The following is a 23,300-nucleotide window of genomic DNA, read 5'->3' as shown; positions in this document are numbered from 1 at the left end:
GGCAGCGAGTAAACATGCAACAGATCAGTAAATAAACGGAGTTTCGATGCTTAGAAACAAGGCCTAGGATCATACTTTCACTAGTGGACACTCTCAACATTGATCACATAATAAAACCACTCTGCACTCTCTTGTTGGATGATGAACACCACTAATTGCGTAGGGCTACAAGAGCACCTCAATGCCGGAGTTAACAAGCTCCACAACATTCGATATTCATATTTAAATAACCTTAGAGTGCATGATAGATCATTGCAATTACACCAAGTACTAACATAGCATGCACACTCGTCACCATCACACTATGAAGGAGGAATAGATCACATCAATACTATCATAGCAATAATTAACTTCATAATCTACAAGAGATTACAATCATAACCTACGCCAAGTACTACATGATGCACACACTGTCACCATTACACCATGGAGGAGGAATAGAATACTTTAATAACATCACTAGAGTAACACATAGATGATATTCAACTAGATCACAAAGAGAGATGAACCACATAGCTACAGCAGAGCCCTCAGCCCCGGGGGTGAATTACTCCCTCCTCATCATGGAGACAGCGATGGCGGTGGAGATGGCGGTGGAGATGACTCCGGGGGGCAATTCCCCGTCCCGGCAGGGTGCCGGAACAGAGACTTCGTCCCCCGAATTGGAGTTTCGCGATGGCGGCGGCTCTGGAAGGTTTTCTCGGGTTTCGTCAATCGTCGTAGGGTTTTCGTGACGGAGACCTTAAGTAGGAGGAAGGGCAGCCTCGGAGGGGCCCTGGTGGGCCCACACACTAGGGGGCGCGCCCCACCCCTTGGCCGCGCCGCCCTGGCGTGTGGGGCCCCCTGGCTCCTCTCCGGTACTTCTTCGATGCACTGGAACCTTCCGGGAAAAATAAGGTGCTGGGCATTGATTTCGTCCGATTCCGAGAATATTTCCTTACTAGGATTTTTGAAACCAAAAACAGCAGAAAACAGCAACTGGCCCTTCGGCATCTCGTCAATAGGTTAGTTCCGGAAAACGCATAATAATGACATATAATGTGTATAAAACATGTGAGTATCATCATAAAAGTAGCATGGAACATAAAAAATTATAGATACGTTTGGGACGTATCATTGCCAACCAGGCGACATCTTTCCCGTCCACACTTCCTTTGGTGTGAGGCTAGGTGTAAGATCCAAGACCACACCGCCTTCTCCGCGACTGCAGACCCACCCTTTTGTCCGACCGTACACCCCCAGTAGACTTCTTCCGATAATACGGCTTTACTCACGGTGTACTCCGGACAATCCATCATAGACCGTAGAGCTAACATCACTAATGGATGGGGATTTAAAAAGCTATCCCAACCTACGGCAGTGCCTCCAACACCTCGCAGCTCTACCAGTCCGTTGGCATGCAGAAGGGAAAAGATACGGCTGGCTTCCCCAGAGCCATTGTAGATCTTATGGTTAACGCGATATGTACGGCGCTAGAATCACTGGACGGCATTGGTACTTAGTCCTAGATGAGTAGTACCCATGCAATGGAACCTCCACCATATCAACACATACCATGGTTCCATTGCCCACCACATAGTCATATTCATAATTGTAAAATAATACTTTGCTTTTCAATGCATGAGTGATAAGTATAGTACTTTGCATATAGTTTGATAAAAATAATCAAATGACATGAGCAAGCGATGAACTTGCCTTTCTTGATCGCAAGATTATGCAGGCAAAAGCTTCGATACGTGATAACTCCAAATTCTGAAATACCATCATCGTCCGGTAAGGATAATGTTTAAAGAACTGAAAAAGATGCTATAATGCATAGTATGAGATGCAATCGTCCCGAGCGTAACCTAACCTCGATGATTTAAGATGTATGAGTTGTAAAGATTTCTTTAGGGTTGGTTGCACTTTTAGAATGGTTCTCAAACAAGGTTCTTATTAGGGTTTGGTTATATTAGCATCATAATCAAGTGATATAAAACATCATAACAATCATACAGATAAAGAATAGTAGTGGAATAATATGTGAAGAACAGTTGTCAATTTTAAGTTCTACAAGACATGGTTGATGATTACTTATATTATACTTCAAAAGAATAACTTTTGAAGAACATGTTGTTTAAGAAATAAGAAGTATCTCAAATAAGAACTATGGCTTCTATGGTTTGATTGACATTTGTACTTCAAAAGAATAACTTTTGAAGAACAGGTTAAATAAGAATATGAACTACTATACATAGGAGCTATGGCTTTCTAGGGTTTACTATTGGATTCATTTAGTTCCACTAATAGGGACTAGTTGGGTTCTTAAGTTGAATTGGTTCTATATACAACAAGTATTGGCAGGTTTATTACTATGGTTGATTCTGGTATCATATCAAAGGATGATGGTCAATATGGTTCTATAAATTAGCTATTAGGGTTTACTATGGTTTCACAATTGCTTTACTAAGTCATCTTTAATGGTTTCTAAGCTAAGTGGCCTATCATTTCCTAAGTAGGGTTTAGTGGAATAGGAGCATGTGATGTGAATTGTTACACAAGGTTGGTACTAGGGTTCATCATTATGGTTCTACTAGGGTTTTATAATTGAGGTTGATCTTAATGGTCTGGTATGGTGATCAATGGTGCTAACATATTAACAAGCTAGGGTTTATACCTATGTGACATTAGTGGATCATATAGGTTTTAATTAAGAATAGGAACATGAAATGATAATCTCATGTGACTTGGTTTTATGCTAGTGGATCATAAGCATGCATTCAATTGTTGCTTATTAGGGTTCTATATGTCAAGTAAATCTCTCATGATCACATGTGACACATAACTAGGTTTTTAGCATTGTTTCTAAGGTGGAATGATCACATGAAATAATGGGATCAAGGTCTTACTCAAATTGAAACTAGGGTTTCTAAGCTATGGTATAACTCATAAAATGATAATTGGTAATAGATTTGTGGTTACTAATTACTTTGAATCAAAATTAGTGATGGTTTGACATTTTATTAATTTTCACAAGATTTAATAATTAGAGTAACTCCTATTTAGGTTTAATTAAGAAGCCGGGTTTAATAATTGTTATTAGGGTTAAAGTATTTATCTTGTTAACTTAAGAATGTTTAAGTAACTAATTGTTGAGCTACCAAAATGATATTGGATTTTAATATTCTCTTGCTTTATTGTTATTTAAAGAAAATAGAAAATGGTAATTTGCAAATTAAGGTTTATGAATTACCACTAATAATTAAGGTAATGCAACTATGATAAGGAGAACTAATCTTAACATTTTATTTATTTGCTGATTAGCTAATATTTTATTTTTAAACTTTACTAATTATGGAATTGAAATTGTATTTTAAATAATTGAAATGGCATAATTAATAAGGTTAAAATAAGTGAATTTTTATTTTGTCACACATTTTTGTTTTATATTTTATTTGAATAGAGTTTATTTTTGTGAGCATTTTGATATATTATTCATAATTTTCTGAGTTAATATGAATTTTCTATGATTTTGCAAAGTTTGAGACAGTTACTGGTTTTAAAATTAAATGGAAAACACTAAAGCTACCCGGTCTGGTGCTACCCTAGTGACTGACGAGTGGGGTCAAAGCCATGTCAGCTGCCACATTGGCAGTTGACTGGTCAAAATCGAGACGTGGCAACGGAGCTCACTGTCGGCGGGAAGTCGACGACAGCGCCGGCAACCTGGGCCCTCCCCGGACGATTGGGGACTACTGTTGGCTTCAGCACACGATAAGGAAGCGATTGATACTAGCGCCGCTACCTAAAGGTCATCGGAGCATGGTCGACGGCGAGGTGAAGCGGCGGTGCTCACGGGCTCACGGTGCAGCGATGATCTGGGATGCAATTGAGCTGGCCGAGGGCACTAGGTGGAAGAGAAGCTCACCCTGAGCACAGAGCGCTTGACGGCATGGCCTGAGGTGGTCGCAATCGCCGGCGACGATGGTGACCGGCGTCGGAGAAGAGGGCTTGGTGAAGACGCTCCAGAGATCTTCGGATCGATTCCTCGCGCGAGCTGAGCAAGTAGATGTTGGGGAAGACGATGGCGTCCACGGCGTAGCTCGGGAGTGCCTCCATCGACGGTGAGATGAGTTGGCCGGCGAGCTAGGGTTTCGGTCTGAGAAGCAAATCGGAGACGAAAGGAAAAAATGGGGAACTAGGGTTCGTCCTGGGGTATTTATAGGCTTCAGGAATGCGCCTCGTCACACGGCCGATCGAGGAGGGATCGACAGCAGCGAGGAGAAGAAACTCACGGCGTCGTGCTGTCGAGCGCGTGTGAGAAGAAGAGGATGAGGACGAGCTCCTTGTTGATCTTTTCAGATGAAGGGGTAAGTTGGGCTGGGCTACTGGTGGGCTTCGTCGTTGGGCTCAGATGTTGGGCTGCCCTGGTGCTGGCTTGGCCTGGCAAGGTGAGTTTTCCCTCTCTTTTTCCTTTTCAAATTTTCTGTTTTTTATTTTCTGGTTTGAATTTGGTATTTGAATTCACATTTGGTTTCTGCTTTGCTTTGCAGGTTCCATAATATTTGATTTTCAATATCACTTGATAATAATACTCCCTGCATAATTGTGTTATCCAATCAATTATTTAATATTTGAGTTGAATGGGTGTTCTTGTGATGTATCATTAAAATAGATAGGGTTTAGGTTTTGATCTTAATTCTTTTTATTTAAGAACCAATTCTATTTGAATGGTTTGAAATTTATAATCTGTGCATGGTGAACATATCATTAGGTTTAACAATATGTATTGTTTATAGGTAATATAATTAGGGCTAGAGTGTAAATTAAATGGTGTTGGAATAGGATGAATCATGATTTTATGTGGAGAACTACTTCTAAGGGTTTAAGAAGATGCTTGAATAAAATTTACAATCACCAATCTCTATTAACTAACTTAAGCTTAATCTATTTAGGATAGATCCTATCTTCATCATGGTTAAATCAACTACTTCTATGATGTTTCTATTTTACCAATTATTATTTCCTTTGGTTCACTAAGCAAAGCATGTAGAAAGAAAAATAGAGTTGAATATTGGTTTACTCTACTCACTTAAATAGCACTTAAGCTTGGGTATATATGGCTTGATTTACACTTGGGATCCATGATACACAAGTTAGGTTCATATATGGATTCCATATGAAATGGTTTAGGGTTTTGGTGATGCTTTACTATTTGAAGTATAAATAGGTATGAAGCATGGCAGGGTTTTACTTATGATCCAAAGTGATTCTTGGATTGTAATTCAAATATGGTTTAGGGTTAACTACTAGTGATATACTTATTATTTTATGTGATAGATGAGATCTATTAATCATATGTGTTTAACTTATCATCTATATCTACAAGGTATACTCATGCATTAGACAAGACATGCTCATTCCTCACTAATCCCTCTTTAATATTCCTCTCATCACACTCATCCTAGATTCTTAGGGTTTATAATTAATACCAAGTTGTGATGGTTATGGAATTGGTTTCCTAAGGTATTGCTATTGGAATAGGGTTCTCACCTCCAAGATTAAATGTTGTCTTGAACAACTAGGATTAGTACTACTCTAGTATTCTTATATGGTTATGGCTATGATTAATATTATAACTTCCCTCACTTCTCAATGTATTGGAATACCCTAAGGTCCGTCTTAAGGGATGATGATATGATCCTCTAAATATATGGTTTTCCTAGGAATTCTACCTTGCAATCTTCTGTAGCTTGTTCTTCATGAAATCTGATACACCTTCATCTTGTGGTATGCCTCCACCTCCTAGCTTCTTCATCTTGATCCTAGCTAATGTATGGAGTGGCTCTATGTGTGTGTTTCCTTGTATCATGCTACAAGATGACTAAATGGATGGAGGGTGTGGCTCTATTTATAGGCTTGGGCAAGCTCTAGCATCATGACACATAGGTGGTGACTCTTGTGTTGGTTTGATGAGTAAGGTGCTTGGTTGTCATGCCCTCATCCATAGCAATCCTTTGAGCATGAGGTGGCAAAGCTTGGGATGCAAGTCATGTAGATATTTTCATCCCATGTGGCAAGATCATTATCCTCTCATATGATTTATTTTTGGATAGCCAAGTGGCATTTGCTACTAAATATCTTGTGGATGGTTTTATTATTGTTGATGAGTCACTATATTATATTTGATTGGATTTATATTATAATATTGGTGAAAAGGTGGAAGTTGAAGGTTATTCCTCAAATTTGGATAGTTTTTGCTTGATTTCACCAAGGCATGATCATATGAGTTTCAAAATACTTATAGTCAGTTTGATTCAAATAGTTTGAACTATAAATCGTAATGTAAATGGATTTAGTTTTATGATATTCCATATACTTAATAAGTTATGATTTAAATAAGAATATGTGGCTTTTATGCACTTTAGACCCTGTGGTTTACCTTATTTGGTAATAAGTTTAGAAGTGAATTAATTTACACACGAAGGTAGTTGCTAACTTTTAAGTGTTAATAAGTTAGGGTTTGATTCTTAAAGAAAGTGTTGTTGTAAATATAATTCCATTTGATCTATTCCATAGATCACAATCATCTCTACCCAAACAAGGTTTTAGCAAAGATCACAGTGAAGTTTATAGCGCTTGACTTGATGATCTACTTCAATTCCAGCAAGTCAAGTGAAACTTCAGTTACTGTGGTAAGTTTTATTTGAAAGCGCGAAAATTCCCCGGATTTTCTATGCATGAATGCAATGCACACTTTGGTGTTCTCTCATTTTATTGCCTCTAAACCTGGGATATTACAAGCTTGAATCGGGCATGAATCTTGGCGTGTTTGAGACGAGGATGGACGAGTTCACTTGCAGAGCACTCCAGGAGTCTGCGTTCGGTCGACACGGAGTAACCACATCGACGGGGACGTGGCGGCCAAACTCTACCGCATTGTCGATCTCAGGGAAGAAGACGATGTCGATTTTCTTCCTCGTATAAACCAGACGAACCGGTAAGTGGGTCGGGCTGGGCTGACGTGTGGAGTTGGTGCTGGGCTCGGTGGACAGGTAAACCTCTCCTCTCATTTCCTTTTTTCTTATTTTTGTTTTAAATTTCTACTTTGAATTCAATTCTAATTTTGAGGGTTTTCAAATTTATAGCCTCTCCAATATTTTTTCAGAGATATTGTATGGACTATAGTTAGTATTGAATAGTAGTTTATGCATATTAGTATTCTTATAATTTTCTTATTTATGCTTAGATTTTAAATGATATATTAATAGATATAGTTCCATTTATTATTCTTTTGGAATTCAACTTATTTTCTAAGCCCTTGCTTGACTACTATGTATTATATAAGAACTTTATTTTAATTATTGAGATAAAAAGTATTGGCCAAAGGTATATGTTATTATTTGACTTCTAATTGGTAAGAAGATGCAAAAAAATATTGAGTTGTGTTCCTATATTGTTTCTATGGATTATACAGTTGCCTATTAATGCATATGGGTGTTTTTGTTCTATTCCTTTCTGAGGAATTTATTTAGGAGTAATCTTATTGCTTGATTTCTTATTTGAAAATGTGATCACCTACATATTATTTTATGTGCCAACCTATTTGCTAAGGATCATTATCTTAAACCTAGATTTGAAATATCTAGAGCGATACTATTCTCATCATGGCCTTTCCTTTAGTTACAAGCATGAGTGTGGTTGATCACACACTTTGTTCTTTAATGTAGGTTTATCACTAGGCTTATCTACTTGTCTCACCAACTTGAGTTATATCCCAATAAGGATTATTGGATCAAGTCTCTTAGATTGGGATATAAATTATCATGCTAGGGTTTGATAATAGGTTTTTCTTAACTTTACTTGTTTATGCATAATTGGAATGTATAATATGGATTAGGGCTTCCAAATGTGTATTGATAATATGTTGAGTTCACTAGGGTTTCTTTTCCTTTCAGTATGGATGGTTTCTTTAAAATATGATTAGGGTTGACATAACTTCTTGGCTAAGCAAAGTGTTGTTGTTCTTCAATTGTTTCTCTACCTAAGATATGGATAATGGTCTAAGGTTGATCGATAGTAGTCTCCCTATCATTTCATGTGATGGATGATATCTTATTATCACACTAAGGTTTAACTTAGTCTTCTATATCTCCAAAGCATGATCATACACTAGAAATGATCTAGTTATTTTTTATTAGCTTCTCTTCTTATAAAGTTGGCATTAAGTATTTCAATATATTACTATATATATTTATCTGCTTCTTCAAGTCACTATTGATAGGTCCTTGTTCATTAGGTTTTAACCTTAAAGTTATTTCCAAGGTTCTATAATCAACACCCAATGGTGATGATTAGGGTTTTGGCTTACCAAAGATATACTCTAAGACGGTTTGACTCTCCTCCCCAGATCAAGTTCTTGCTGAATTAAGTTGAGTGTAACCATTTGCTTGAGCTCACTTATATAGGTATGGTTACTCTAGGGTTTAGGATGTGCTCACAGGATATCTTTAGGTATATAAAGGTTAAGTCTCCACTTGGATCGCTTTGTTTGGATGGTTCCTACTTTACTTCTTAATGTAAAGAATGTGGTTCCATTCCTTTAAAGTTGTACTACCTCACCACTTCTGCATGAGATGGATTATATCATAAGGTTTTAACTCAAAGGATGATGATGCGATTATCTGAATGAATGGATATAACTCTCCCTTGGCTAGGGTTTGATATAGATAGATTTGGGATATAGACAAGTAGGATAGGCAATGCTTTTCTTGATATATATGTCCTTGTCATGGTTCAAGAATGAAGTGAGAGAAATACCATGCGGATCATGGTAGAAACATGATTTAGTAAAGGACAGTGAAAAGATAAGTCAAGAATGGTTTCCTAATTATTTGTTATTCTTTTATTTGTGGTTGAATAGATATCCATATGTGGTTGCAAGGAATACCATATTATGATCCTTTAGAAGATTTGGTATTTGATCCTTATTTAAGGTGTGGTGTAATAGGTCTAGTTACATTTGATCTAACCCATGGTCAAATCATCTCTACCCAAAACAAGATTTTAGCAAAGGTCACATTGAGATTTATAGCGCTTGACTTGATGATCAACTTTAATTCCATCAACTCAAGTGAAATTTATTTACGGTGAAGGTCTATTTAAAAGCGTGAAAATTCCCCGGATTTTATATGCATGAATGCAATGCACACATTTATTTCCTCTCCTTTTGTAATCCCAAATCTTGGGATGTTACACTGCAGCGTGGGCTTTGCCCGTCGGAGCACGGCAGCAGAGGGGAGGCATATGGGAGGCGTCCGGCTCGGTGGCTAGGGTTTCCGCCGCCCGGGTTGCTCGTGCGGGATGACGCGTGGGATATTTGTTCTTACCATGCATCAGAAAAGAAAACGTCTTGTCAGATATTTCTCATATTGACCATTGCCCAACGTCACTACGTCAGAAAATAGGAAAAATAGTTAATTAATTTACCAAATTAAGCTACGTGACTCCATCTACACTCGTATGCTCACTCCCGGCTGTTAATTGTCAGTATTTTAGATTTTCTAACAGTTTTCGAATTTGTGTCCAACTTTGACTAAAAAAACCCGAACTTGAATAGTAAGAGCAACATTCATGATTCATTGTAATTATTTCAGATGATTTTGGACAGAATAAAATTTTGGCCAACATTTGATCAAAAAGCTTGATAACTCATTGCCTTAAACTTCTGCTAGTGTTTAGCTCTATTTTAAACAATTACTAGGAGGCAGTGGCGCGGCGACACGCCGCGCCTGTGGCTGTCGGCTGTCGATTTTCATAAGTGTTATTAAGTTTGAATTAGCGCAAGATTTTCAGAAATGTTATTAAGTTTGAATTAGCGTAATTCAGTGAGCAGAAGTTAGGTGGGCTGCAGAGCATGCCCGACCCACATGGAGTAGTTGATTCGGCAGCAGTATCTATCTAGATGATTTGGGAACATACACGTGTTAAAAAAAATAGTGGATCTTGGAACACTGAGCAGAAGAGCGGTGTGAGCTCTCCGTGCGGAAGCCAAAGGAGGGGTGCGGAGGCGATAAGGATGGCGGCGAACAGCATGCTCTCTCCCTGCCCCCGCCTGCTGCTGGACGATTCAGTCGCTGGGGTATCTAGCTCGCAAGCGCGGAGGTCAATTGCTGTGAGCACGGACGGCTTGCATCGTTGGGTCCGACGGTGGCGTGGAGGAAGCTTCGTGTGATGGGACGCCAAAGGCCAGCCGCTTGCGGCGGCGAGCCTCCCTTCCACCTCGCATGGAGGTCTCAGCACGGGTCGAGATGGCCCACTTGGGCTCCGTGCTAGCGTGGGGCATGGCGGCTTCGATGGCAGTGTGGAGGCTTCCTGGCGCGTCCGTGGTGGCGGCGGCCAAGGCACGGGGGCCGCGCGGATGGGCCGGAGACCTCCTCCGGTTGGCGTCGGGTCTGTGACCCGTACGACTGCTCCGAGCTGGTGGTGGCGAGGACGGAGCTGGCGTGCTCCTTGGACGACGACGGATGGAGCTGCTGAGCTGGCCAGGACAGCAGGGGCGCCGTATTTCCCACGGGAGCGCGCGGCGAAGAGGGAGGAGTGGGAGAACGCATGCGACTGGCAGTGAGCTTGAGCAACTATATGGGTTAAGGCATCAATAATCGGTATGTCACTTTTCTCATTACTGGCTCAATAGGGGCAATTTTATTTGTTACAGCAGCTGCGTGCGCCTGAAAGGAAATCTTTATGAGAAAAAGGCTTAAATGAAAGAACAAAGAGTATGAATTGCTCACAACGTAGATTGTTGTCAGAAAGAGATAATAACAACACAGTACACTTTAGTTCAGTTCTCCATTGAATCGGATGCCAGCATAAGAAAAGGGAGCACAAAAGCTTCAGTGTCTTGTGCATCTGTTTATGTCAGACACGCACTAACATATACCATAGAGTAAATAGTGGGTAAAGGCAATTGATAACAAAACTGAGCTCTAGCCATACGCCCTTGTTATGCAGATTAAGCGAGTACATGGCTTGGGATTTGAGGGTGTTGTACATGTAAAGTCAGAAATCACCTCCATTAGCTTCAGTGTCTTTACACTAAACACGGTTATGCCTGCTGAACCTGCAATTAGTACCATGCAGCGAGAGTTGAACCCTTAGACTGTAACATAAATAGACAAATAAAGAAAACTGAGAAATCAAAATGTATATCGAAAGGGAGTACAACAATACGGAAGAGAACAGAGATAACCTGACACATGATCTATCAACGATGAGAGAGTTGCGGCAGCTGCACAAAATCGATGGTTGTCCATTCTAAACCCATACCACATACCACAACACCAAAAGGAACAGAAGATTCAGTGATCCTGCCAAGAAGTAGCTGGGAAGAAGACACAATGAGCAAGAATATCGATCACGCAAAACTATGGAAAATAAATTACGTATATGCAAACAAATAATATAGCATGTAGGAAAGGGGAAATGCACTTTGGCTCATAGGAGCATTTGCTCTCATTATGTAAATCCACATTTTGAAATGTCAAAAAATTCTAAACTAAATTTTTACATGTCCATCTAAACATTTTATGTTGGTACACAAATTTTCAAAAAAAGAAAAAAAAAATTGTGGCTCCTGTAAAAAAGACAAATTTTGATGTTGTAACACGACTACATATAGCATATTTTTTTTTGTCTTTTTTGTACACACCACACAAAATGTTGTTTTTCCACGAAAACTTGTGTACGAACATAGAATGTCACGATGTATACCAAAAAATTTATGTCAAATTTTTTAAACATTTTTAAAATTAATTTTTAATTATTTTATATAATGGGAGCATTTGCTCCTATGAGCCAAAACGCCACCTCCGTAGGAAAGAACACTTATAGATAGCCAAGGACCTCCCTGTACACTATGTTTGTTGTATAGGTAGTTGCCTTGCCAGATTCATCAAGCGCTAGCACAAGCCCTTCCCTTGATATTACCCTTGAAATCGCAACATAAACCTCGACCTTCTGAAGTGTCTGACCTTCTAAAGTGTCTGACCCTGACCTTCTGAAGTGTCTGACCCCGACCTTCTGAAGTGTCTGACATTCTAAAGTGTCTGACCCCAACCTTCTGTAGTGTCTGACCTTCTAAAGTGTCTGACCCCGACCTTCTGAAGTGTCTGACCCCAACCTTCTAAAGTGTCTGACCTTCTAAAGTGTCTAACCCCGGCCTTCTGAAGTGTCTGACCCCGACATTCTGAAGTGTCTGACCTTGGCACTTGTTGATAGTCGTTGCATAGCATATCCCAACTGTATACTAACGGCGCTGCAACGTGAAAGGCCACTTGGTGGCTGGTGCATGCAAAACAGTTATTGGTATGCACACGGGTTCGCCAATTTTGGTCCCCTGGCTTCCAGAACCCACTCGCTAAGACGTGTGCCCATTAAATGGGCACTCTAGAACCAGGCATTTCAAATTTACCGGCTCGAGAAACTTAACATATACCAGCTGCGTGTAGTAGTAGAATAGGTAGAAGCTTCATTGTCTTGCGTATAGAGCTGATTCTGAGAACTGATCCTAGAAAGCAGAACAGCAAAAGACCATATTAATCAACAGGTATGCATAGCAGGTACATAGTCTCAATAGACATTATACTCAGAAAAATGAAGCGATGGAAGGCAATGTGCAAACAAAAGAAATTGCAGGAGAGCTCAGCAAGGATGATCGGCAGTATTTGCACTTCAGTATCAGATATCGGAAGGTTGGCCCTTGGCACTATATGGTGAGTGGTGAGCATAGTACCCTGCCCTTCAAAACGAATCATTTCCTTCTATCCTATTAAGTTCACATGCACAATTACTTAATTCGAAATTCTTCAGTGCTCTTTTGAGTATCACTGAGCTTATCTTCGGCGAATGATTTCAAGCTGGACTCCCATGGAACTCCAGAACTTGACATATTCCTATGAGGAAGGGTGGTATGAATCACTCTAAGTGTCGGCCCAGTTACAAACCTGGCATAGCAGACAAATTGGATAAGCGAACACAAGACCAAACATGGGAAAGATTAATCGCCATGTTCCACCCTTTCTCTCTGCATGTAAGACATACCATAATCAGGAGAATCATAATTTAGATTTTCGATTAATGTCTGATACACAGTATCAGGAAATGCAAGAGAAAATTACTGAACTGTAATTGATCATGGTACACATTATATCAGGAAAAGCAAGAGAAAATTACTAAACTGTAATTCATCATCTTGAATATATGTATGCTCCGCACAATCTTAGCATAATAACAAAATCGTTTATTTGAAGGCAAATAGTTTATAAGGTTTGAACTCTTTCATCTCTCGGTCAAATTGTAACAGTGTAGTTTAGTCTCTTGGTCAAATTGTAATAGTTTCACATATCCTGTAAAACCGCTGCTTGAGCAACACAGTGATAATAGGTGAATATTGAACAATTTGAAAATTGCAGCCATGAAGGTAGTGGAGGAAAAGAAAGTCATAAGAGGCATTGTACACTAATACTTCTAATTGGCTCATGTTGGACAGATCAAATATAATATATTGTAATTAAAGGGGAGAAAATAGGATACCACCAAAAGAAAAAAACATGTTAATATGCCAAGGAATAAATCCTCGCCACATACAGTCCACCAATTGATATTTAGAAGTATGGGCATTATGTTGCTGCAAGCTTGTTGAGAATAAAAGAGGAACCCAACTCACCAGGTAATAATTATAATCATGCACCCTTTGCTTGGCTGTCTATGGACCAACCAAGATAGTCTCACTTTTAATCCGAACTATAGTGTAGGCCTCCGAACAACATATATGATCATGCTCCCAATCATTTACTATAAGACACCTTGGGAAACCATATAAAATTTGCAATACCAATAAAAATCCCCAAATCTAACAATTACAACAAAAATGAAGCCAATCTCTCTCACCACCAATGTCATCTGATGTATAAAGCCCTCTGGATATATACATCTGAAAACCTGATAGTTGTGTAGTGTCAATTGAAGAAAGATCTAACCAGTAGATTAAATTGTAAATTGGCAAGTCACTGCACATCTTATCCATCTACACATTTTGTAGCAATGCCTGAAAAAAAATAGGGAGAATACAGACTTAATCAGAAGTATTCGAAATAGAGTCTATATGACTTTTAACTGAGACTTAACTAAAACATATACATTGACAATCAGTAGAAGAAAGCAGAAACTATATGCATTCAACCAATAATTAACAATTTGGTCTGACGGATGCTCCTCAATAAAGAAATTTTTACAGTAGTATGTCTACGCCCATCTTTTGTGAAATACAACTGGATCAACCATGGATATTTCTCATTGTATCTCCAACCACTGCTTGGTTTAGATTACTGAAAGAACTTTAATAGTTCATATTCGCTCCTCCATGCACAGAAAGAAACAAAGAGTAGTCTTACCATCTTGTGCAGATGCAAAATGCCCTAGACGTCACAGCGTCCTGCAGAGAGAGATACAGGTTCCCGACGTGACCGGCGATGCACCTGTCCGTAGATGCATCCGGAAGGGAGCATATGCACCTGTCCGTAGATGCAACCGGAAGGGAGCATCGGCTGCGTCGTATCCTCCGACGACCATGTTGCATCAGGAGGGAGAGGAGGGCGCTCATATCCTCCGTACAAATAATCACCTTGGGAAGGAGAAGGGGCACCGAACTCCTCCCATCGGCTCTCCCATGGCCCTGCGTGCTGCTCGGGAGGGAGAGGAGGGCGCCGAATCGGGATGGAGAGAAAGGCGCAAGCGCAACGCCTCAGAAGGGGAGGAGGGCGCCTGATGGCTGCTTGCCAGGGGAGAGTGGCGGCATGATGGCCGCCTCTGCCTCGTCGGCCGGCCAGGCAGGGAGAGGAAGATGCTCTCAGCCGGGGGATGAGGATATGGGCAGTTCCTGTGTTCGTTTGGTAGAGCAAATCCTGGAGCTGCTGGATCGTTCGGTGGTGGGGCCGCACCGCTTTGACCGCTGATTGTGGGAGGCAAACTGAAAATCACCTATTCACGTGGATATGAAGGAAAGGAACGATCAGCCGGTAACCGGTCACCCCACCCTCCGAAAAAAAAGGAAACAAAATTAACAGTGGAAGGTAGAGAAAAATAAGGATGTACGTGTCACTCAATGGATGGAAGTAAACGATCAGAAATTGCCCATTTACAGTAGCCAAAGAATGCAGGATGCGGTAAACTGAACAACTTTTATATAGGGTATATATATATAAGGAAACTATTTAAGATTTAAGCTAATTATATCATATACTTTAATAGTTTCAAATTTGTATCAAATTTTGAAATGTTGTGGCATTTTCATTTTGAACTTTTTTTTTTGACATTGGGTTGAAATTAATCTAAACTTTTGCGTAGTTGTAAGGCTATAACACCACCTCATATACACCCTTCGATAGTCTATGTTTACTGACGGACCACACCATAAGTATTTACCAGTGAATCTAAAATAGCTTGTTACTAGCCATTGGCCGTGGGCCTGCCAGAATGGTCTTAAGACATTTCTAGTGAGATATCAGGACATATGAGTCAGCCACTCCTAGCACTATCTTGGTTTGACATTCCGGGCGACTAAGAATGGCCCCGGGACATTTCTAGTGAGATGTATGGATCATTGATGTTGTATTTGTTCACTTCAATTGTGAGATGGGTTTTTAAATATTCATACTAATTTTTGTAGTGTTAGGAGCAGGCTAACAAATGCCCATTAGTGGGAGATTAGCTGTCGTTGCTAATAACCTTAGTTAAGGTAGTGTTAGGGCATAATCGTTTTTAGCAAAACCTTGATCAAAACATTTATTGACATTTCTCAGGGCCAAACATCTATAATGGTCATACTAATAAGTTCTCAATGATATACATGAAATTTCAGGGAGTGGTGTTTTGGTTCTTGGATGTGTATGTCCCCTTTGTTTAACTTGCATTTTAAAGGTACTAGTAGTTGGGGCGCCCCTTGGGGCGCCTCCTAGCCGGCCCTCTGCGATCCAATTTCTTGTTTTATGTGATTTCTTGAATTTTTTTCTTTCAAAAAAGCAGCTTTAGCTGTGTTTTACTGAATGAGCAAACAAACAACAAAATGTTATTTACAAGGTTAAGAGGGGCAGTGAAAAGATCAGGCCCAAAACTAAAGAATTAAACATCGATCAAGCTGAATATAATAGCATCTAATTTGGGTCTCTAATCACATTGGCAAGAAGGCCCGCATCTCACCAATTTCTTTTGCCTCATCCACCAGGCGCTTGAAAACCTACCGAACAGAGGTGCAGCATGGTTCAAAGAAGCGGCCATTACGCTCCTTACAGATCATCCAAACAGTGAGTACTGTGGCTGCCTTGCAAACCTACGCATCAGATTGGGAGAGTAATGCAAGGAGCTACCAGGGCATTAGGAGCACAGTAGGCAGCAAAGGGTTATGCTGGATGCACCACCACACCAGGTGAGGAAATCACGGTCGCCCTCGCCGTCGACCAGCATGAGGAGCTGAGTGTGCTGCCAAAGCTCGCTGAGGTTGCAGAGAACCATCACAGGTGGGTTAGCCTTTGACATACCGGAGCCATAAGTTGCCAGTGCTGGCCGCACACATAGTAAGATTTCGACAAGTGGAATGGCTCCAGAGCACAAGCCAGAGTTCTGAAGGCCGGCGCCCATTAATCCAGTGGGTGTCCCAGAATTCAGCACGTCGCCCATCACAGATGGTGACAATCTTCAAAGCCTGGAACAGATCGTGCACTCTAGGGTCAACTGCAGCGCCATGCCGTGTCATGGCTTGCATCTGGGCCGGCCTCTTGATTAGATAGACATCCGGATAGTCACCAAAGTGAACGCTAGTAGGAAGATGCATGTTGAAAACGTAAGCAGCCGATGCTGATACTTGCATCACATTCATGCAACTCGTGGCATCTGAAAACCATCCAAGAGTCCCTTCACCGAATATAAATAATTCACCCAGGAAATAGAAGCTTTCCCTTGCCGATCTTTCTGCCTGTTAAACAAGTAACAAGGCAGTAAATGTCATATTCAGATAACCTGTTGACTACATCTGAAATTTGGAACAGGTTATAATTTGATAGTAACAGGCCAGAGGTGAAAAAAGAAGAAGATAATAACAGGCCAAAAGTACAATCAAGTAGGATAAATGGATATAATAATGATGGTCCGCATGTTATATAATATAGTACAAAAGCAGAAACCATCAGATAGTGTTCAAGGAAAGTCAGCTTAGAAACAATACAGAAAGAACTAATATTATTTGCATATTGGATTGAATAATACTGTAGAATTGTAAAGCATTGAACAATATATCAGCATTTCTTCAGAATAAAATGTTGCAAAATTACCAGCTCGTTATATAAAATAAGGACGGGCTAGCCATATGCCGTCCTGATACCCCAAAGAACAGGTTCCAACTGAACCTGAGGATGTAAATCAAAGACAGGATCGTCACTGAATGATCTGGTACAGGGTACATCTACTAAAAACATGGATATAGTAAAAATGATTCTTTTTTAGGTGAAAAAGAGAAGGCCATCGTATCTGCAGGCACACAAGGACTTTTTTCCTTAGCTCCCAGCACAGACCCCGTTTAAAAGAACCTTTTTGTGTGTAGAAAGTCTAAAACATTTCTTCCCCTCAGCGTAAGCGTAAAACTGAAGACTGTGAGGCGTTTCCACCGTGAAAACCGACCAGCGAAGAATGAATGAATAATTTAACTTGTAGATCCACTAACAGAGAAAAGCAAGCAGATAAACTTGGAGGCAGATTGAATATCTGAGGTGTGAGAAGAAGTCACGAACATCCGCCCGCCACGTTTCATTTTGCCGCCATGCACACAATCTGAAGAGATGAGATATGAGATACAATATTTGAGAGAAATATTTTCCTTGGATTTTTTTTTGAATGTGGGATAAAGGGATCAATGACGGATTATCTTCAGTATCCATGAACATCAATGCTGTCGTTGTCGCTGCTGGTGTAAGAATTTTTTAGAAATCCTAAAGTATGCAGTAACACATGTTAGCTGATGCCAAGCATATATATACAAATATAAATAATTATTGGAGAGGAATGCTATAGGTAAAAATGATCCTAGTAGACTGCGGAAGAAGTGTTTAAACCGTAGATTTAAACAAACCCAATAAAGAGGGGAAATGCACTTTGGCTCATAGGAGCATATGCTCCCATTATGTGAATCCACATTTTAAAGTATTAAAAAATTCTAAACTAAATTTTTACATGTACATCTAGACATTTTATGTTGGTACACAAGTTTTCAAAAGAAAAAACATTTTTCTGTGGCTCCTGTAAAAAAGACAAATTTTAATGCTGTAACACGACTACGTACAGGACATTTTTTTGTCTTTTTTGTACACACCACACAAAATGTTATTTTTCCACGAAAACTTGTGAACGAACATAGGATATCACAATGTATAAGAAAAAATTTATGTCAGATTTTTTTTGACATTTCTAAAATTGTTTTTTATTATTTTATATAATGGGTGCATATGCACGCGTGTGCCAAAATGCCACCTCCAATAAAGAGCCCATTTACAATTCTTAATAGAAATAAATTTGAGTACTTTCCTATAGAAGGTTCCAATATAACTAATCCTAAGCTCTGAAGTTCATATACCAACTTACATATACAATTAATTAGTATCACTACCTAACATAGTACAACAAATATTTACATCAACTGGGGCCATCAGTGACTCCAAAACTCTTCCGCATATTAGACAAGAGCACCTACCGCTGAGAGAAGTCAGACAATGGTAGGTTGTGAAATAAAAAACCAGCCATGTTAAGATACATGCAGAATAAAGAGCAAGCAATCCAGCAACAATATATCCAACAGGAAAAAACTACAATCTCCCTCTCGCACTGTGCAAGCAAAACATTTAGGATCAAGAGACATCAAGGACATACCAAAGCAAGATCTTATATCCCCACTGCATTTGGTGAAAATTAATAGCCTAGGTACCTTCCTTTTCAGCGGTGGCGAAAACCGTTTCGCCCCTCGCGTCGCCTCCTCCAGGCGACCGGGGAGGCGAAACCCTAACCCCGCGCCGCCGCCACCCTCCTCCTCCTCTCTCCCCTGCCTCGCCGCCCCCAGAGACGCCGCCGGGCTGCGCTCGCGACGCCGGTGAAGGGGGCGGCGGGGATCTGAGCTCTCGGCTCCCCCCGTGGTTGCTAGATGGAGGATCTCCGCGCGGGGTTTGCCATGACCGTGGCGGCGGCCGACGAGCTTCCCCTTCGCGGGAGAGCTTGTCCGTTGGCTGCTCCGGTGGGGGCTCTGGATCTGAGGCGGCGGCCTCTGGTGGTGTGGCGGCGCGGGCTCTGCGGCGAGCGGCGTGCGTGATGCGGGTCCTCCTCCTCGGCTATGCGGACGGCGGGGAGGTGGAGGGTGTTGGCCGTGGTGCGGGGGCCGCGGCGTCGGTGCCCCGAACCAGATCGGAAGGGTGGCGTCTCCCTCTGCGCTTGGCGCGCCCCACCCTCCCGGCGTCGAGCTCCGACGGTTTTTGGCTGGCGGATCTGATGCCGGGCTGGGTGCTGGAGGTGGTGCGGATTCCGGGAGAAATCCCTGGCTGGCTGTGTCAGCCACGACGGTGGCGACGCCCGCGGGCGCCGTGTTCTTCCTGGAGCGCCGTCAAGGTATCTTGCCCCCTCCCTTCCCCTTCCTGATACCGGGAGAAATCCCAAATCCTTTGGATTGGGCGGCAGCGACGCCCCGTGCGCCGCCACCTTCCTGAAGGTGTTGCCTTGGATCAGTTGGGGTTGTGGGTTGGCGCTGTTTCCTGGTGGTTGGCGCCGTGCCTGTGGTAGGGCGGTGGTGGTGCTGCTGAGCTCAAGGGTCTGGCTCCCGCAATTCTTTTGGTTGCTCGCTGGTTCGTGCCCTGCACTCGCTCGGGTGCGAGGTTGCGGGACGACAGGAGCACGATGCTTCTCCCTTGTAGGTGCTGCCCCGAAGCTCGGCTATGTCAATCCTCGTCCCCTCCAGAGCTCCTTCTCTTCAGCGTCCTCGCCCTGCAGCTTCGTCTCTTCGCGTCAGGTGCCGCGGCCAGCAGCAAGGCATCTCGTGGTGTGCTCGACGCAGCGCTCGGGTGGGCTCGGGTGTTGGCTCAGTTTAGCAGTCTGGTTCATGTCCCTTCTCTGCTCTGGGTGAGTGTGTCTCCATGGGCGGCGGTACGGCGCCCTTCGAGCCAGGGCGAGGGGGCAGGGGTCCCTCTCCGGCCATGGAAGAGAACGGACAAGCGACGACTCGCCATCTTGGTCCAGCCGTGAACCCTCCCAAGCAATGCAGATGATCCCATCCCAAGTTTCACCTTGCCTGCTCCCTGGTGCTTCGATTGCGTTGGAAGGGCTCTTCGGGCTTCAGCTAGTTTCTAGTGTACCTTATGTTTGCTGTGGTCTGTGTGAGTTGTAAGCTGTTCTTCAGCATCTTTGTAATCTTGGCCGTGTGGCTTTATTAATTTAAAGCTGGGCACTTTGTGCCTTCTGTTTAAAAACCTTCCTTTTCAGCTTGGATAGCCTGTCTGCAGTTTATAAACGAAAGTAGAGTCACACTGTCCACAATTTAGCAATGATGTCTTGCAATCGGAACAACTTATTTTATTAGTATGTACTGCCCCAAATGTCCAGGCGTTCCTGTATAAAGTAGATTCTTAATTTTGTCATAAGAACTGAGCATCTATACAAACGTCTAATTATGAAGAATGTATACACATGGAAATATTAGCCAACAGAATTGAGTTATCGCTAATTTTCAGAGCAAAATATCCAGCAGAAAGCTAGAGAAGCATCATTGCATACCAGTTGTAGTCCACGGGAGGATCTTGAAGACGGGAGCACTTCCTGGCAAAGGCGGCCACGGGTCGCACCACGGAGCGGCGGTCGAGGATCCGAGGCGGTTGTTCATACAGATGGAGGTAGGCTCTTGGCGGAGAAGAGGCCGACGCGCGGCCGGTTGTACAGAGACGGGTTGTTGCCGGAATCCTCGGTGATCCCCCACGAGGCCATGCTCTCTTCTTCGCCATCGGAGGACGCGGCCGAGGAGCCGGAGTGGCGCGTGGCGGCCATCCATACCGGCGGCAGCAGCATCTTGGAGGAGAAGAGGCCGACACACTGCCCGTTGTACAGAGATGGGCTTCTCGGTGCCGCCGCCGAGATCTGCCCCAGCGGTTCTCCGCACCGGCGTGCGGCGGCTGTGCTGGCACAGAGAGCCGACTCAGCTGCCCATGCTCTCTCCACCACCACACAGGAGGTCGCCGCTCCCCGCCGCCAGCTGCCCGCTCGTTGTGCTACGCCCGATAGCCGCCGCCAGGAAGAGTTGGATGGGAGAGGAAGTAGGGTTTGGGAGGGATAGAGCGTGGCAAGCTTCGGTCGGACATTTTTTCCGCTCACTTGCCTGCAGTACAGATGTACAGATTGACCACAGTACATCCGAGTCCTATCTTTTTTAGCCCAACCCAAACGCACCACGTGGATAGCCCAGCCATGCCGCTAGGGGTCTCGCACTTACTTATTCTCCATTTGGAAATGTCAAAAAAAATCCAAAAGAAAATGTGGTGTATACACCTCGACATCCTGCATGTGTAGAAAACACAAATTTTGGTGCTAAAATAAGACTTTTCACGAGATTTTTTTTCTTTTTTACACATGCCTCGAAATATGTCGTTTCGTAAAACTTTAAATGCCCACTTATGTTGATATATAAGCAAATTACCAAATGGTTTAATTCGAATAAACAATTGATAAATCATGACTACGAAAACAATAAATAAACTAAACATGCAGATCAACAGAGTAGATAAAAAGATATCATCTAAACAAAATAAACCTATTGCATCTACTCCGAACAGCATAACTCGAAACTCTAGCAAGATCTGAAACAGGAAAGATAGAAACATGTATGCTCCAGCGTTGGCCGCAACAGTAGCGACGTTTGCGGTGGCAGCAGCAACGTCGGTGTTGTCTCCCATGTTGAGATTGTCGAAGAGCTTGTCGATGTGGGAAGAAGTAATTGTATGATTTCCCCTCACCCATACATGTCTACAAGAGGCAGGATTCTAGAGGCATATTGTCCCGTCTATCGGTGCACTCTGAAGGACGGGATAAGGAAGACAAAGGCGGCGCGCAAGATTCTGAAAAGAGGTTGTCACATATGTGTCTCGTACTGACTAGGGTTTCGTCCATGCTTAATAGTGTGGTTTGGGAAAGTTGTGGAACGCAGCCCACGTCCGAGTCGGCACGGCCACGATCTAGAAAATAATAATGAAAAAGGCTGCGTTAAAGCGTTCGTTAATGGCTCGTAATAAAATTCCTGAACAGCAAAACGATAAGCTCGGCTCAGCGAGATTCCTGCAACCGGCATCCCGCAGTGCTTGGTGGGACAGGCAACGGAGGAGGAGGGGTGCGCGAGAGCTCTCTATTTTCTCACTCACTTACAAGGACTAGAAGAGTCCCCCTTATAAATTACTCAAACTCTCTCTCTCTCGCGCGCAATCAGTTTGCTACTCCTAACCGCGGTACTGAACGGGGGCGAACCCTATATGCCGACCAGCTCGGTGGTTACCGCACGCCGGCATGGTCGTCCCATTTCGTGTTTTTTTTTTCTCTTTTCCATTTATCAGGTTCTATTTTTGGTATATATGTTTTATGTTTTCTCTTTTCTTTTCACTTTTTTTCTTTTTTGTTTCTTTTTTCTTAAGATTTAGAAAGTAAAAAATAATTCAAATTTAACAAATGTTTAAATTTAGAAATGTTCATATTCAAAAAATATTCAACATCGAAAATATTCAAATTCGAAAAATGTTCAAATTTTTTAATATACAAATAAAAAAATGTTCAATCTCCATAAATTTTCAATTTAAAAAATAACCAGATAAAAAATATTTAAAATTTCAAAAAAATATGTTCAATCCCAAAACATGTTCAATCTTGAAAAAAATTCACTTTTAAATGTTGTTCAAATTTAAAATATTAAATTTTAAAATGTTCAAATTTTAAAAAATGTTCAAGTTATAATATTGTTCATATTAAAAAATAGTAGTATTTTAAAAACATCCAAATTTTGAAAATGTTCATGTTCAAAAAATGTTCAGATTTAAAAGAATTTAGAATTGAAAAAATTGACATTAAAAGAATGTTCAAATTCAGAAAAATCAAATTTGAGAATGATTGATACGTGCATTTTGTATCATCGTATTAACAACATAGAGAACTACTTCCCGTAGTTATTTTCATTGCTTCATTATTATTGATGCATATTTAGATGA

The 23,300-nt window shown here is 41.7% G+C and overlaps 1 protein-coding gene and 2 long non-coding RNA genes across 11 annotated transcripts; all 3 read right to left on the bottom strand.

The window, feature by feature from the left end:
• Positions 1-10,743: 10,743 nt before the first annotated feature.
• Positions 10,744-11,539, bottom strand: LOC124676778. Its single transcript, XR_006993795.1, has 2 exons — positions 11,231-11,539; positions 10,744-11,101 (listed from the first exon to the last, which is right to left on the bottom strand). It is a non-coding gene; the product is annotated as an uncharacterized LOC124676778 (long non-coding RNA).
• Positions 11,540-11,823: 284 nt separating this feature from the next.
• LOC124676777 lies at positions 11,824-14,897 on the bottom strand. Of its 2 annotated transcripts, XR_006993794.1 has the most exons (4): positions 14,433-14,897; positions 13,706-14,086; positions 12,984-13,063; positions 11,824-12,547 (listed from the first exon to the last, which is right to left on the bottom strand). It is a non-coding gene; the product is annotated as an uncharacterized LOC124676777 (long non-coding RNA). The 2 variants fall into 2 exon arrangements; XR_006993793.1 differs by lacking the exon at positions 11,824-12,547 and having other exon boundaries at positions 12,558-13,063.
• Positions 14,898-16,083: 1,186 nt separating this feature from the next.
• Positions 16,084-21,433, bottom strand: LOC124674469. Of its 8 annotated transcripts, XR_006993024.1 has the most exons (6): positions 20,836-21,433; positions 20,533-20,558; positions 18,952-19,006; positions 17,753-18,017; positions 17,364-17,438; positions 16,084-17,008 (listed from the first exon to the last, which is right to left on the bottom strand). XR_006993024.1 is itself a non-coding variant. In XM_047210515.1 (3 exons), the coding sequence occupies exons 1-3, from the start codon at positions 21,057-21,059 to the stop codon at positions 16,909-16,911; spliced, it is 399 nt and encodes a 132-aa protein (XP_047066471.1). In that variant the 5' UTR covers positions 21,060-21,433; the 3' UTR covers positions 16,084-16,908. The 8 variants fall into 8 exon arrangements, 1 of the variants encoding a protein (XP_047066471.1); XR_006993022.1 differs by having other exon boundaries at positions 20,533-21,433; XR_006993021.1 differs by lacking the exon at positions 18,952-19,006 and having other exon boundaries at positions 20,533-20,670.
• Between the last annotated feature and the right edge of the window lie 1,867 nt (positions 21,434-23,300).

This window comes from Lolium rigidum, chromosome 7 (genome assembly GCF_022539505.1).
Source record: "Lolium rigidum isolate FL_2022 chromosome 7, APGP_CSIRO_Lrig_0.1, whole genome shotgun sequence".
Taxonomy (NCBI): Eukaryota; Viridiplantae; Streptophyta; class Magnoliopsida; order Poales; family Poaceae; genus Lolium; species Lolium rigidum.
Note: the sequence above shows the minus strand (reverse complement) of the source record. Positions and strands in the feature narration are given on the sequence as shown.

Coding starts and splice junctions, on each gene's coding strand:
- LOC124674469 (XM_047210515.1), bottom strand. CDS start 21,059: ATGGCGAAGAAGAGAGCATGGCCTCGTGGGGGATCACCGAGGATTCCG. Junction 17,439..20,835: donor CCTCCCGTGGACTACAACTG/GTATGCAATGAT, acceptor TTACATCCTCAG/GTTCAGTTGGAACCTGTTCT. Junction 17,009..17,363: donor TTATTTTATATAACGAGCTG/GTAATTTTGCAA, acceptor CTTGTTTAACAG/GCAGAAAGATCGGCAAGGGA.